Below are 15,487 nucleotides of genomic sequence, written 5' to 3' on the forward strand. Positions count from 1 at the left end.
TACTCAATTCCAACAAAACAGAGGTAATAATTATTGGACCAAAAACCTCTAAAAATAAGCTTAAAATATAATTTGAAAAAATATATAATTTGACACTCAATGAATGTACTGTTACATCGTCTTCAACAGTGAAGAACTTAGGTGTTATTTTTGATACCAATCTGTCCTTTGAAAATCAAATTTCCAATGTTTGTAGAACAGCATTCTTCCACCTAAGAAATATTGCTAAATTACGACACATGCTCTCTGTTGCTGATGCCGAAAAACTAATTCATGCGTTCATGACTTCAAGACTAGATTATTGTAATGCATTACTGGGAGGATGTCCAGCAAGTTCAATAAATAAACTTCAATTGGTTCAAAATGCAGCAGCCAGAGTGCTGGCTAGAACCAAGAAATATGATTATATTAGCCCCATTTTATCATCGTTACATTGGCTACCTGTTAAACTTCATATTAATTTTAAAATTCTGTTAACTACGTACAAAGCTTTGAATAGTCTAGCTCCACAGTACTTAAGTGACCTTCTACCAGGCTATATTCCATCACGTTCATTATGATTGCAAAACTCTGGCCTGTTAATAGTTCCTAGAATATCAAAATCCACAAAGGAGGTAGATACTTTTCCTATTTGGTTCCTAAACTATGGAAAAGTCTCCCTAACACTGTTCGAGATGCAGACACACTCAGTTTAAGTCTAGACTAAAGACTCATCTATTTAGCCAGGCATACACCTAATTTATCCTTCAACTCACAATTAGGCTGCTTTAGTTAGGTCTGCCGAAACCAGAAACATTGATCATGATCTATAAACTCTGCAATAAATTGAATGGCATCTATGCTAATATTATTCTATTTGTTTCCCTATCTCAACCTTGGGACACCTGTCCTGAGGTCAGCAGAACCGGCTGGATCCAGCTCCATTCCTGCTTCGTGTTGGACTCCACTGCTACGTTTCTCTGAGTGATGACGAATAAATGCAGCCGGTGCCAGCCAAACATCACTTCAGTCTATTACGATGGACTTCGAGGATGAACTGATGCCAACTCCAACCATAAGACATGGGGTACATCATATGCCATTGCCTGAACCTTGGACTTAGGATAGACCTCATCGAAATGACCGGTCAGTTGAACTGCGATGCACCTCACTGATTTCTGCCTGCATCACCTTGGTCTAATGATGGACTACACTCTTATAATGGAATACAAAAACCATCAATTAATTGCCAACAAAAGCCTTCATCAGCCAACTAACAAGGATAATTGCATCTATGTGAACTTCTGCAGTTAATCCAGGATGGACTTCAAAGACAATAGTCATTAATCTTACAGTTCATACAACATCTTTGTTTAAACACTGACCCTTAACACTTACTTAGTTTAATAATTTTAAACCATGACTTGCACTATACATAATTAAGTAATATTGGCATGATATTCATGATGTTAGCCAGAGGGGAACTGGCCCCCACAGTGAGCCTGGTTTCTCCCAAGGTTATTTTTCTCCAATAACCAACATCTTATGGAGTTTTGTGTTCCTTGCCACAGTCGCCTTCGGCTTGCTCACTGGGTTTCTAAATACAATTACTATTTAATTACTTATTTTTAAACACAATTCACAATCGTATTTTATCAAACTACATGATGAGTCTAAGACATAATAGATATTACAGTTTCATTTTCTGTTAATGCATGATTTTCTGTAAAGCTGCTTTGAAATGATGTGTTGTGAAAGGCACAAATAAAAAAAAATGACAAATAAAAATGACTTGACTTGGCCTGTCATAAACAGCATTCAGGACACTGTGTCAAGGTATGTAGTTTGAAATTTAGAAAAATACATCTCAAGTCCCCTGCATTTGGAACTGTGCTTTGTCCAGTTGTGTTTGTATGCAAGAACATATCATCTTCTCTGCTGTCATTAAATGTGGTTTGTTGCCTGTACAGCTAGATTTACGCTTACTGCCCTCTGCTGAAAACATGAAGGTGGTACTACAACCTTGAATTGCTCTGATGGTAGGAATATTCCTTATTACGTTTCGGGGGTATTATTAATTGCACTCGTTGTAAAGCATTATTTTTTATACAATTAATGGTACTGAATTCCATTTATTTTATATATATATATATACAGGTGCATCTCAATAAATTAGAATGTCGTGGAAAAGTTCATTTATTTCAGTAATTCAACTCAAATTGTGAAACTCGTGTATTAAATAAATTCAATGCACACAGACTGAAGTAGTTTAAGTCTTTGGTTCTTTTAATTGTGATGATTTTGGCTCACATTTAACAAAAACCCACCAATTCACTATCTCAAAATTAGAATACATCATAAGACCAATAAAAAAAAAACATTTTTAGTGAATTGTTGGCCTTCTGGAAAGTATGTTCATTTACTGTATATGTTCTCAATACTTGGTAGGGGCTCCTTTTGCTTTAATTACTGCCTCAATTCGGCGTGGCATGGAGGTGATCAGTTTGTGGCACTGCTGAGGTGGTATGGAAGCCCAGGTTTCTTTGACAGTGGCCTTCAGCTCATCTGCATTTTTTGGTCTCTTGTTTCTCATTTTCCTCTTGACAATACCCCATAAATTCTCTATGGGGTTCAGGTCTGGTGAGTTTGCTGGCCAGTCAAGCACACCAACACCATGGTCATTTAACCAACTTTTGGTGCTTTTGGCAGTGTGGGCAGGTGCCAAATCCTGCTGGAAAATGAAATCAGCATCTTTAAAAAGCTGGTCAGCAGAAGGAAGCATGAAGTGCTCCAAAATTTCTTGGTAAACGGGTGCAGTGACTTTGGTTTTCAAAAAACACAATGGACCAACGCCAGCAGATGACATTGCACCCCAAATCATCACAGACTGTGGAAACTTAACACTGGACTTCAAGCAACTTGGGCTATGAGCTTCTCCACCTTTCCTCCAGACTCTAGGACGTTGGTTTCCAAATGAAATACAAAACTTGCTCTCATCTGAAAAGAGGACTTTGGACCACTGGGCAACAGTCCAGTTCTTCTTCTCCTTAGCCCAGGTAAGACGCCTCTGACGTTGTCTGTGGTTCAGGAGTGGCTTAACAAGAGGAATACGACAACTGTAGCCAAATTCCTTGACACGTCTGTGTGTGGTGGCTCTTGATGCCTTGACCCCAGCCTCAGTCCATTCCTTGTGAAGTTCACCCAAATTCTTGAATCGATTTTGCTTGACAATCCTCATAAGGCTGCGGTTCTCTCGGTTGGTTGTGCATCTTTTTCTTCCACACTTTTTCCTTCCACTCAACTTTCTGTTAACATGCTTGGATACAGCACTCTGTGAACAGCCAGATTCTTTGGCAATGAATGTTTGTGGCTTACCCTCCTTGTGAAGGGTGTCAATGATTGTCTTCTGGACAACTGTCAGATCAGCAGTCTTCCCCATGATTGTGTAGCCTAGTGAACCAAACTGAGAGACCATTTCGAAGGCTCAGGAAACCTTTGCAGGTGTTTTGAGTTGATTAGCTGATTGGCATGTCACCATATTCTAATTTTTTGAGATAGTGAATTGGTGGGTTTTTGTTAAATGTGAGCCAAAATCATCACAATTAAAAGAACCAAAGACTTAAACTACTTCAGTCTGTGTGCATTGAATTTATTTAATACACGAGTTTCACAATTTGAGTTGAATTACTGAAATAAATGAACTTTTCCATGACATTCTAATTTATTGAGATGCACCTGTATATATATATATATATATATATATATATATATATATATATATATATATATATATATAATACCACTAATTACTAAACTTATAATGTGTATCTAACTTTACATTGTCATATCAGCATTTTATATTAATCTTATTTAAGTTACACAAGCTTTAAATACAGCTAACACAGTAATGGTTCTTGGTTCATTTCGAGTCAGACATGATTAAATAAAGGCAGATGCTATTTGCACCCTGGTGCAAATAATGGTATATGCTATTTACACCCCAGTGCAAATAGTGGCAGATATTATTTGCACCGCAACCCTGGTGCAAATAATGGTGATACTAATTGCACGCTGGCGCAAATGGTGTCAGATACTATTTGCACCCATATTTAAATACTAACATACAGTATGGGCATCCCTGCAGTGTGTTTATTGTGTTTATTTTGAGTCCCACAGACACACTACTTTAACCTCTACCCCTAAACCTAACCTTAACCTTACCTTGGTTTTAATACAGTAACCATAGTTTCATGTGGGAACAAGCGCGATCGACAGACCCCACCTCTGGATCAAACCCTTCTCTGCACTCCCCTACATTCACCGAGACTAAATCACTGTGATAAAATCAACATTTATATTAATTTTTATAGATTATTTTAAGTAGTTTTAAAAGTGTAAAATTAAGAGTGAAAATCGGATGGTTAAAAGAGTGGAACAAAACGTGGATTCGAACCGCGGTCGCTAGGACAACAGTACACATTCACATAGGGCATTACTGTTAATGCTGTTTTGCGCTGTAGATTTGAAAGAACTTTCTCCGTGTAATTTGTTTGGGAATCGGACAACATTGATTGCGCTGTTCTGTTTCGCTATGCTGATTCAACAATGAAGTTGCAGTCACAGTGTTTCCAAAGCTACCATTCAGCAGCAGAGTATTTTAGCATCCAGTCCAATCTGCAGAATGCGGCACATTCGAGAACCGTTATTGGAACTAAAAGTAATAAATCATTTGGTTCTGTTTTTATGGAACCAGTTTTAAAATAAGAATCGGTTCTTGGTTCCCAACACTAGTCACCAAAGATATTTTTCAATCCCTCCCTTCCCACTACCTCTCATAGATACCACTTTAAATGATCCAATCAAGTACACACACCCCACCATATTTTTTTCTTGTTGGGTGTTTTGTGAAAAAAAAAAAAAAAAAATCACATTACAGAAGTACAATGGGTTGTGAATGCCATTTCATGTTGACGATTAAAAATTAAGCACTTTATTAAACACACCAGCTGGTACAATCACCCGCTTCTCCTCTGTGGCACTACTTGGTGGGGTGGCAGTTTGTGGGCTACTCCGTGGTTCAGGGTAGGAGGTCTGGTAGGCCAACTGTCCTGCATCACTGTTACTCATGTGTCGTGTCCTTTTTGTCACACTGCAGTCCACGGGGGATTCTCGGCTGTAGCATGGATAAAGAAAAAATGAAATTATGGAGGGAAAGAAGGCTTAATGTTCGTAATGTTAGGGGTGCCTGGGTAGCTCAGCGAGTATTGACACTGACTACCACCCCTGGAGTCATGAGTTCAAATCCAGGACGTGTTGAGTGACTCCAGCCAGGACTTCTAAGCAACCAAATTGGCCCGGTTGCTAGGGAGGGTAGAGTCACATGGGGTAACCTCCTCGTGGTCGCTATAATGTGTGGTTCTTGCTCTCGGTGGGGCACATAGTGAGTTATGCGTGGATACCGCAGAGAATAACATGGGCCTCCACACACGCTATGTCTCCGCAGTAACGCGCTCAACAAGCCACGTGATAAGATGCACGGATTGACGGTCTCCAACACGGAGGCAACTGAGATTCGTCCTCTGCCACCCAGATTGTCACTACGCCACCACGAGGACTTAGAGCGCATTGGGAATTGGGCATTCCAAATTGGGGAGAAAAGGGGAGAAAACAATAAATAAAATGTTTGTGATGTTAAAGGCATAGTTCACTAAAAAATGAATATCTTCCCCATTTCATATGTGTTGCATACGCGTTCAGACGTCAATGATGCCGAAGGTTTATTGGTTCATACATGTCATGTGACTGATCATATGATGGCAAGTGCGAATGTGAAATGAGAGCTATGATGGAGGGTTTTTCAGTGAATAATTACCTAAAATTCCTCACACAAAGCTATTGTGTGGTTTCAGAAGACTTAGGATGTAGCTCATGAGTTGTATGGGCTACTTTTATGGTAATATTTAGTCCTTTTTGGAGCTTGTCTGCTGTCATTGTTCTAAATATGAAAGTCACGTGTTTAGAATTACATGAGGGTGAGTAAATTATGTCAGAATTTTACGATACATTAGCTCATCCATCAGTGTGTTTCCCCCACCTGGTTCCATTAATGTGTTCTGCTCTCTTTGCAGGGTTCTGCGCTGCCGATCCTGTCCAGTTTGGCTCAGTGGGTTCTGCGCTCTCTTCGGAACCCTGTCTGAACACTGCAGGTGAGGTGATCTCTCCCTTCATTTGCATGGCCTGGGGACCATTGAAGGGTGACTCAAATATGGATTGGTCTTCACTCACCACCGATAGAGCTTCCTGTGACATATGCAAACACACTGGTTTTGTAAATCACAAATGCTTAGGCCTACATATCCAACCACTTAACTTAATCTAGGTGAATAAAAAATCATAACATAAGCATTGAAAAAAAGCTTAGTCAGTAATTCAGGTCAGAACACGGATATTACAGGTTTCTGCTGCTATCACTATGTTGTACCTTCCTAATCCGTGACTGCTGTCATAAGAATTGAGGCAAGAAATTTTTACGGTTTTTTTTTTTAGTCATAGTTTTAGTCTTTTAACGAAAATTTAGTCAATATGTTTTCATGTCATATTCATTAATTGTCGGATTTACTGACTACAATGGCATAATTTTAGTCAATGAAAATAAGTTATTTTAGTTGATAAAGTGCACATGTCAAAGTGTACAGTAACTGACCAAACTTTAATCAGATATTCAAGCATTAAGAAAAGTTGATGTATTTTAAATTCTTGATGTTTTAGAGACGTATGAATTTTCTGTGTTTTAGCCAGTTTAGGATATTGCATTGCATGTAGGGTGTTTTTACAGAAACCGTGTATTTAACACTCGATGCACAACTTAGTTCAAGTTCACCCGTTCATTCGCTTCATTGTCTGTGCAAGTGTACGTTTTAATATTACAAATATGTTGTGGATATAGTGATTAAACTCATGTATAAATAGCATGCGTTAGAGTGAGGTAATTAATCCGTTTACAAAGCAGTTCATTTTGCAGATGTTCGAGTCTTTCTGTTCACGCAGCTCAAAATACCCAACATACTGGATTATTGGATCGGATTAACCCTCGTGTGTCAATAAAAAAAAAAGTTTCTCATAGGTCCTTTGAGGATAAAAATGTCCACGTCAAAAAACTGCCATAATAATAATATATATTAATATTATTTTCCACTTTCAATTAGTTAATTTTTTTGATCAACATCAGTCCTGATCATAACTACCAAATATTCATTCATTTTCAGGATTTTAACCCTTTAAATGCCAGTTTGTTTATATAATGCCACTGTTGTTTTTTACACACACACACACACACACACACACACACACATTTCTCAGTACACACAAAACACACTCTAACATCCATACCAACACACCCACACAATTTTAGCTGCATCATTTATTCAATTGGCCTGCAGTGCTCTATAATACAGCAAACAGAATATAGGAAAAAAGCATGTATTTGCTCCATAGGCTAAACATGATAAAAATGCCATCATCTGGTAATTCTAAAGCTAGGGCTCAGGAATGAAAGCATAATATCATAGAATTCATGATTTTATGCTTTAATGGCACTGGGATCAAATATTGCAGTTTTAATGGGTTTCAATGGGGACATTTTTGTCCTGAAGGTCCTGAGTGTAAATATTTTGTGTATTCAGTGTATCAGAATTCCCCCAAAAATACACACCATTGGCAAAATGTATGCCATTGGCATTTACACAGCCAAAATGATTGAAAAATCAAAAATGAAAAAGACAAAAATGTTCCGAAGGTCGCACAAGGGTTAATCATTTCTTTCGAGATGTTTCTTCTAAAAACAGATGTTTCTTCTATTTGAGCACTTTTAATTTCTTGCAGAATAATTTTTTTTTCTGGTCATATTTAAAAACAAAAAAAAGTTTAAAAAGTTTTAAAAAAAAGACCTTTGTCAGCAAATATTTTTGTCAGTAATTTCGTTGATAAGATTAGCACTTCTTATCGGTATAAAATGGAAAATGAAAATTACTTTCAACTAAGAGACCATCAAAGTTTTTGGACAATGTGAAATACTAGCCAGAATCCAAAACATTTTCTGATTTCCACACCTGGCATATGTGCCAACCTGATGTTCAGCTACAGATGACATTAATACTGAAACTTAAAAATGTGCAGTTTATTGAAATGGTTTAGGGTGTCTTCAGCCTACAGGTAGTTATGAATTGGCACCAGATTGATGTGAGTCAAATTAGGAATTGAGACATGATCTGTGGGTTTTCTTCCTGTGTTTAAAGTTGACTAGTAGTCTGCTGTCTAGCCTTGGAGATGGTATACACTAGGTGTGTCAGCTTAAAACTTCAAAAAGGGAGTGTAAGGGTGTTTTCAGACCTGTAGACCGTTTGCTTTATTCTGAAACTGTTACAGTGGCATTTTCTTCGCTTTCACAAGGCAACATTTCAAACCGGGCCAAAACTATGTCAAAGTCACATGTGAGCAAGCTGTTCCCTTATTGGTCACTATGTTTGTTCACTGTTCCAGGATTAAGCTTATCCACTGATATACCGGTTAAAGTTATATGCCTGTAAAAAATGTATTTTCGTGCATCGCCAGTTAGAGGTTGTGCTCCAAATACAAATTATCCATCACTCAGATGGATATGAGTTGTAAAGTTTCCGTCATGGTTATTTTTACCTGACATTAGTTGCTTTTGCATTATTTCTCCAATGAAACATGCCTGTTCTCACAGATCTCTCTCTTGCACGTACACACACACAAACAGCACAGTAAAGCCACGTAAAAATGTTTTTTATTTGTCAAAAAAAAGTTGCTAACGCCATCCTACCCGTGTTGTACCACTATCAAAAAGAGAGAAATGATCGTACTAAAATTAGCCTACCTCAGGAATTATAAAACAGCTTCTATTTTAAACGTGCAATTATATCTAATATAGTTGCCAAAAGGCTATATCCACGTTTTGATGATGAATTACAGAGAAGTGCTGATCTACAGATTATGTTATGTTCATGGTTTTTATAGGGATATTGTTTGGTTCGTTGATCCGTTGGGTCGGTTTGCATTCTCTCAACAAGCGAACAGCTCCAGAGTGTGTTTGCAATCGGTCCAAGACCACCTCGTTCAAGCGGTCTCAGACCGATTGTTTTGGTGCGGATTCGAGTGCGATTGCCGTGTTCATGTATGCCTAAACGATCCGAACCAAGGGAGCAAACGCGCCAGGTTCCGAAACAAATGCTCCAAACGAGCCAGGTGTGAAAACGCCCTTAAATATTCAAATGTATGTAATTGTTTATGTGTGAATAGATGTTTGTGTTATAGATGAATTCAGAGAGCTTGTTTCGAGAGGTTCAGTATTGTCTTTAGAGCTGAAATACGTCAGCACTGAGCTTTTTCGGTGGCTCACAGGAAATCTGGCCCCCATGTGCTGTGAAACCTTTTGGCATGGGGCATGAGATAGGAAACAGAGGAGTGGTAGAAATGTAGGTCATTTAAAGCTGAAAAACAAATTTGATGCGAGTGCCGTGGGGTTGATGGTCACCGAACACACAGCCTTGATGCGGGCCTTCTTTGTAGGGTGCATTCACCTGACACTGTAACATCTGATTTTTACAGCATTGCTAATAATTTACAGGAATCTGTTTCAGTGGATATGCTGCCATAATTTACCTACAAAGTCCATATACCCATTGCTTTTGCGATTAAAAAAAAAAGGCATTTTCCACCAATGACCAAAAAGTCTACCAATAGCTACTATATTTCAGGGGAGTCAGGCCTGAATTAGTTACGGCATTTTTTCTCCCCATATCTCCCACTTGTTTTTACCTGTCAGACTATATAGCCTGCCGACTAGGGTGCAGCATTCTCTGGGGCACCCTGATGAGACGTGCCACACCCCCTCATCAATATTTGCAAGTAACTAACTATTCTAACATAATTACATTATTCATTATATGTTAGAACATAGCAAAAGTTGAACTTCTGTCACACTAGTAGTTCAACTTTTGCTACGTTCTAACATGACTATACATTACTTTTTGTTGTATTTGTTTGTTACATTGTTTTGTGCATGCAAAGCCAAGCAAAACTAATCCTACAGCGTCCTCTCTCTTTCTCTCTCTCTCTCTCTCATGGGAAGTCCAAAACATTTAAGCAAATCTGTTTTTTTGGGGGGATTCATGTGAGTGAACCAGTTTAACCAGTGACCAGTTGACTTATATGTAGCATTGGGAAGTCCAATTCTTTTTTGCCAGATAAATTCTGTAGAATTGATGGTGTAAAATTAGATAATGTCATTTGACAGTTATGTAATAAAAAAAAAAATCTCCTTTAATAGCTTCAAAGCTTCATAGTTGCTTGTAGTTTGATTGTAGCTACTTAAAGTTATGAATAGCTTATAGTTTGGGTAGCATTTTCACTGTGTTGTTTCCGCTATCCAACCGGCTAGAAGTCAGAGCAGACCAAGTTAGTCAAATCGCAAAATAAATTGTGCTCTGTGTTGGTATTTTATTTAATAGTAAAGACATGCGTAATACCTTGTTCCGTTTCCCAAAATTTTAGCGAACTAGCCATGCATGAATAGCACTACCTAATTCTCATCGATATATTCATCGAGAAAACTTAATACCAAATGCTATGAAAATTCCTGCACGAGTAGAGCAATGCCAAGTTGAGAGTTCGAAAAATCTTTCATCACCCAGTCTTAATGCATTTGCAAATTTCAGTCTCATGTCAACGTGTACAAGAGCAAACTGCAATCCACAGCCTCAGCTTATGGCACAGATGAGGTTCAATTTAGTGCTGTTCTTTGTAGTAGAAGTGACTGATGCACCAAACTTATTGTGCAACAGTTGTTATATAGCACTGTAAACTTTTTGAGTTCTCCAGTGCCACTTGAAAATCCACTTGAGGTCTGTCAAAAAATTCAGATATGAATGAATATACAAACTGATATCTTTACACCTCATTCTGAACATATGTTATTCAGCCTTAAACAGAACACTTTTACAGCCACATCAGCATGGCTTTTAATTGAGCTTTTAATTTTATTCTGCAGTTAAAATTATTCTGCACCTATGCACCTTTTTAACCACAACCACACAAACATAGTACTGCTCTCTCATCTAAAATGATGTACATAAACATACTCTACCGTGGCCACCAATGCCACAACTGACTTCCTGTTCAATGAGTTTCATATCAGGCTCTGTTACTGAGAATCCAAACACAATATTTTAGCAAACATAAACTGACACAAATGTCAAGGTCAGAGAGATGAACACACACCTTGCATAAAAAAACAAAACAAAGAGAAATATGCACAAACACACACACAAAAGAATAATGCTACTGTTGTCCTTGGCGCCACTTGGAGCCTGTGAAACATGCATGGGGTGTTTGCAAGTCAATTGCAACAAACCTCAACTCGATATTGTGAAATTAATTATCACTACTTTGACAAGAGAGCTTATGACAAAGCTATACTCAATGGAGCTACACTGTCTTACACTTCTTAAAAAATAGCCTCAATGTTTTTCAGTGTTTTATGTTTTGGAGGTTTTGCACAGAAACTAATCACACAGCAGATCACCTTCAAAGGGTGGAGCTCACTCCCCTTTAGGCCTGCAAGTTTGCAAAAGCAATCTGTTAGATTCTGTTATCATATGTGAGATTTACTAGAAAACCGGTGATGTTTGGGGATGTAGCCTCTTTTCTAATTGGTCTCTTCCTTCTCATTTCTCAGAGGTGAACAGGTTAGAATCTGATGTGTGTTGCAGGAAGCACCTACAAGAGCAGTTCTTGAAAATGCAAGCAGGTTATGAAACGTCCCCTTGTTGTCATTATAAGGTTGATTAGGGTTATCTGGGACATATGCAACACCTAAACTGTTATGTATAGCCTACATTTCTTACTGCATCCCAATGAAGTCAACGCTAACAGTACGTTATTCTAGCTGGATTGTCCTAAAGTCTGATTTGTTGATCTGAAGTGTTGGGATGAGGATCAAAGTAATTAATAGACTCAAAATTGCAATAATTTCCCAGATTACTCTAATGCACCTACTCTTAAAAATAAGCACCATGAAGTGCCAGTTTAGGGTGCAAGTGATTGTTTTGTAGGCTTAATTTTAGTCAACGAAAATAAGGAAGTTTTTTATGTAGTCTTGTTTAACAATTTCTTACTTGAAATATATTATTATTATTGATCATTCTCGCATAGATTGACAAATAATATGTGAGATTCCTTTTACATGTTTTATCATATCTATAATGATAAGATTTGACGCTGATTCAAACATATTTTATAAAATCTTTGATTTGGACATTTTGATGTGTGAACCCGCTAAATAACCTTTTATACAGATTTTTTCAATCAATTAACCGTCATTGAAGCATACCATTGGCAATTTCGTTTGCGGTTAAAAGTGGTTCAAATGTGTGCATTTTATATGACTGTCTGTTAATGGTGCAGTCACTGCATTCTGCTTTGATACATTTTTCACCGCACCTGAGGGAATAAATCAATTCATTTGTTGCGTTTGGGCATGTTTAATTACTGACACAATCACTACATTATTCCCAACTGATTTGTAAACTTAAAATCAAATTTAGTAATCGAATTAGTAATCGAATCTCGTCTTATCAGGCTACAACTATAACAACTAATAATGATAGTCCTTTTAATAATTTGCATAATAGCTATAATCTAGTTGTTGTAGTCTAATTTATAATTTAGGCTATCTGTAGTGTCTAGTTAGGGTTAGTAATAATGATTTACTATTATAGATATAGTCTATGAAGAGGTATGACTTTTTAAACGCGCGATAAATAATATTTGCGCATGAATAAATGTATTTAATCGAGCGAAAACACTGTCAGTTGTTGCAAGGGTGAAAGAAAGCAGAAGTTGACGTTAAGGCATGCTGATTTTGCAAAGAGACACGCAGCTGCGCTTTGAGCTGCAAAAACACTTTGTGGTTTTCACAAGTTTTTAATCAGCAACATTGGTGTACAAGTGGAGAGTGGGGCGGTTTTCTGAGGGGAGAGTCTGTGTTACAGAGAGTAACAGGACGCCAAAACGCGTGGAGCCGCAGCACGTTCAATTTCACTTCGGTTTATTGTCCGGCTAATTTAATTGAAATGTTGAACAATGCATTGGCATCGCACATCTATCGAATCAGTATGGTTTTGTCAGTCTTTGCTTTTTTTTTTTTTTTTTTTTTTTTTTTTCCGAACAGGAAGTGTGCGCGGGAAGTCTGAGGTCTGAGACAGGAAGCCTGCTGAGTTCTGATAACGACACCTGACAAGCGCCCAGCACTTTGCTATAAATTATTCCTTAAAGAACTAAATCGGCCATGGAATAAAAAAACAGACAGAACGCAGGAAATGTTGTATAACAATTTCCCCTGGGTTACAAAGGGGATATATAGCGCAGAGATAATCGCATAGAGTCAAAGTTGAATCACAGTTTTCGCAAACAGAAATAAATAAATAAATAAAAACTGTAATTAGGATTAGTACTTTGATGTTGAATTTTTAAATGCTTTCACATTCACAGTTTTTGCTAGAAAGTGTAATTGTGATTATTTTCCTAAAGCCTATAGTCTTCTTTACACAGAAGCACTTGTGGATTTATTTGCGCTAATGTTTGAGGAACACGTCCATTTGAAACGAATTCCAGCCACCATTGGAGTAAACTACAGAAGATGCTTGTCGCCAAAGCCAATATAACTATTATAAATATGCGCTTATATTATTATTATTATTATTATTATTATTATTACATTAACTCTTCTAATAATCATCATCGTAAATCAGCCACAACAAGCAAACAGGAGCCTAATAACTGAAAAAGCCCAACCACTATTAACACTATTTGAAAATATCAAAACGGCAAATACTGGGATTTTAATTATTTTTTAGCGATTTTACCGAATAAAACATGCAACCAGCTCAGCTTGCCGCAGTTTTAAGCCATGCATGTTACATCCAAATAATAAACTAACAAATTCAACTTCTGCATTTTATAACAGTGCATCAACGAAATTATATTTGCTTTTGCAATGTACCATGCCCATGTTAACAAGTTGGAAAATATACAGAATAAAAATACCAGACGCAATTCGATCCGTGATTTCTAAAGTCTCCAGCAGTCCATGGTGTTGGCGCCATAAAGCCACCTGCCTCGAGAGCGCCCCGCCATAATTGTGCCATATCTGAAATTTACTTTCCATCTCTCAATTGCTTCAGTTTTCTTTGATCGTTTGATGATAATAGTTAAAGAGGTTAGCTGTATGTACTTAACCGCCTTAGAAGGCTCAGTTAAAAAATACCAGTGTGGATACTAGTGTTACTGTTACAAAAAAATAAATAATAAAAATAAATAAACGGAATCACAAATTTGTGCATACCCTCTCTCGCGCGCGCTCTGGACCCCATTTCGTTTTTTATCTGAGTCGAAAAGTTGTAGTGGTTTCTTGTGTTATTAAAGAGCCGACATTCAACCACGAACGGGAAGGAAGAGGAAATTTTGTACAAGAAGGAAAGAGTGGGGACCTACATCACCGCCTTGCCTCTCTCACCAGTAGTCGCACTAACCGTGTGGGTGGTTGCGCTCTCTCTACTCATTTTCAGAACAGACAATAAACCAGATCAAACGCCTACCTTAATAGTACAGTCCATTGCCGTTTTCTGTGGAGTTCATGAAGAAAACAGTTTGGTAAACTCGAGCTATATAAACCCAGGTACTTTGATAACCCAGTTGAAACGCATCGACTCGTGTGCACAGGCGCATTTAGTCATCGGCGCAAACCATTGCTGTAACATTTTTCGCTTAGACCATAACCGGATGGCAACGCTTTTTTTTTTTTTTTTTTTTTTTTTTTGAGCTCTCCTCTCTAAAATTGGGAAGTGAAGTCACACAAAAGCATCGAGCGCTGTTCTTTATTGGTGAAATCTTATTGCACTAACTTCTCAGAACATGGTAAATCAAAATAAAATAAAAAAAATCCACGGATTGTAATCAGAATCTGCCGAGAATGAAAAATAAATAAATAAATAAATAAAAACCCATCTGAACTTTGTTTATCGGTTATACTGTTTATTTGTCTTATTTTCTAACAATTTACAAGATTTTTCTGCTTTCCTCCAATTAGGGTAAAATCATGAATCTGAAGATCTTCAGAAGTTCTGATCTGAACTGGAGCATTTTTAACAAACTCTTTGACTACGACATGCAACCATACCTTCCACTCATGCAATGCACTTTTATGAAAGTCCTATATCGTCTTTCCCTCTCCTTGCATATTAACTGATTACTTTATTGATTGACAGTAATAAGTTGATAAAGTAATTTAACAGAGCTGTTATTATATATATGCTTACATGCTAATCGCCTCTGGTGTATTAATAGATAAAATCTATATTTTATCATGTTTTTAGATTTATTTAATTTTTTTTTTTTCAAACAGCCAGTTAAAAACTAAACAGGAAATCGC

General features: G+C 37.4%; 2 protein-coding genes across 9 annotated transcripts in view; one reads left to right on the forward strand and one right to left on the reverse strand.

Annotated features, from left to right (window-relative positions):
* zp3d.2 (zona pellucida glycoprotein 3d tandem duplicate 2) overlaps positions 1 to 2,144 on the forward strand; it is a 21,731-nt gene extending 19,587 nt beyond the window's left edge. Inside the window, exon 8 of one of the 3 annotated variants that reach the window (XM_051719851.1) lies at positions 900 to 2,144. In XM_051719851.1, the coding sequence (XP_051575811.1) occupies positions 900 to 977 (78 nt within the window). In that variant the 3' untranslated portion in view covers positions 978 to 2,144. The remainder of the gene's footprint in view (positions 1 to 899) is intronic. The other 2 variants (XM_051719848.1, XM_051719849.1) reach the window with 2 other exon arrangements.
* LOC127453464 (retroviral integration site protein Fli-1 homolog) overlaps positions 1 to 14,824 on the reverse strand; it is a 26,182-nt gene extending 11,358 nt beyond the window's left edge. For 2 of the 6 annotated variants that reach the window (XM_051719832.1, XM_051719834.1), the window contains exons 1-3: positions 14,655 to 14,823; positions 6,074 to 6,279; positions 4,983 to 5,152 (exon numbers count right to left, since the gene is read on the reverse strand). In XM_051719832.1, the coding sequence (XP_051575792.1) occupies positions 4,983 to 5,152; positions 6,074 to 6,279; positions 14,655 to 14,672 (394 nt within the window). In that variant the 5' untranslated portion in view covers positions 14,673 to 14,823. Of the gene's footprint in view, positions 1 to 4,982; positions 5,153 to 6,073; positions 6,280 to 14,103; positions 14,323 to 14,401; positions 14,541 to 14,654 lie in introns of those variants that run through there. The other 4 variants (XM_051719831.1, XM_051719836.1, XM_051719833.1 and 1 more) reach the window with 4 other exon arrangements.
* Positions 14,825 to 15,487: the final 663 nt, after the last annotated feature.

Source organism: Myxocyprinus asiaticus, chromosome 15, assembly GCF_019703515.2.
Source record: "Myxocyprinus asiaticus isolate MX2 ecotype Aquarium Trade chromosome 15, UBuf_Myxa_2, whole genome shotgun sequence".
Taxonomy (NCBI): domain Eukaryota; kingdom Metazoa; phylum Chordata; class Actinopteri; order Cypriniformes; family Catostomidae; genus Myxocyprinus; species Myxocyprinus asiaticus.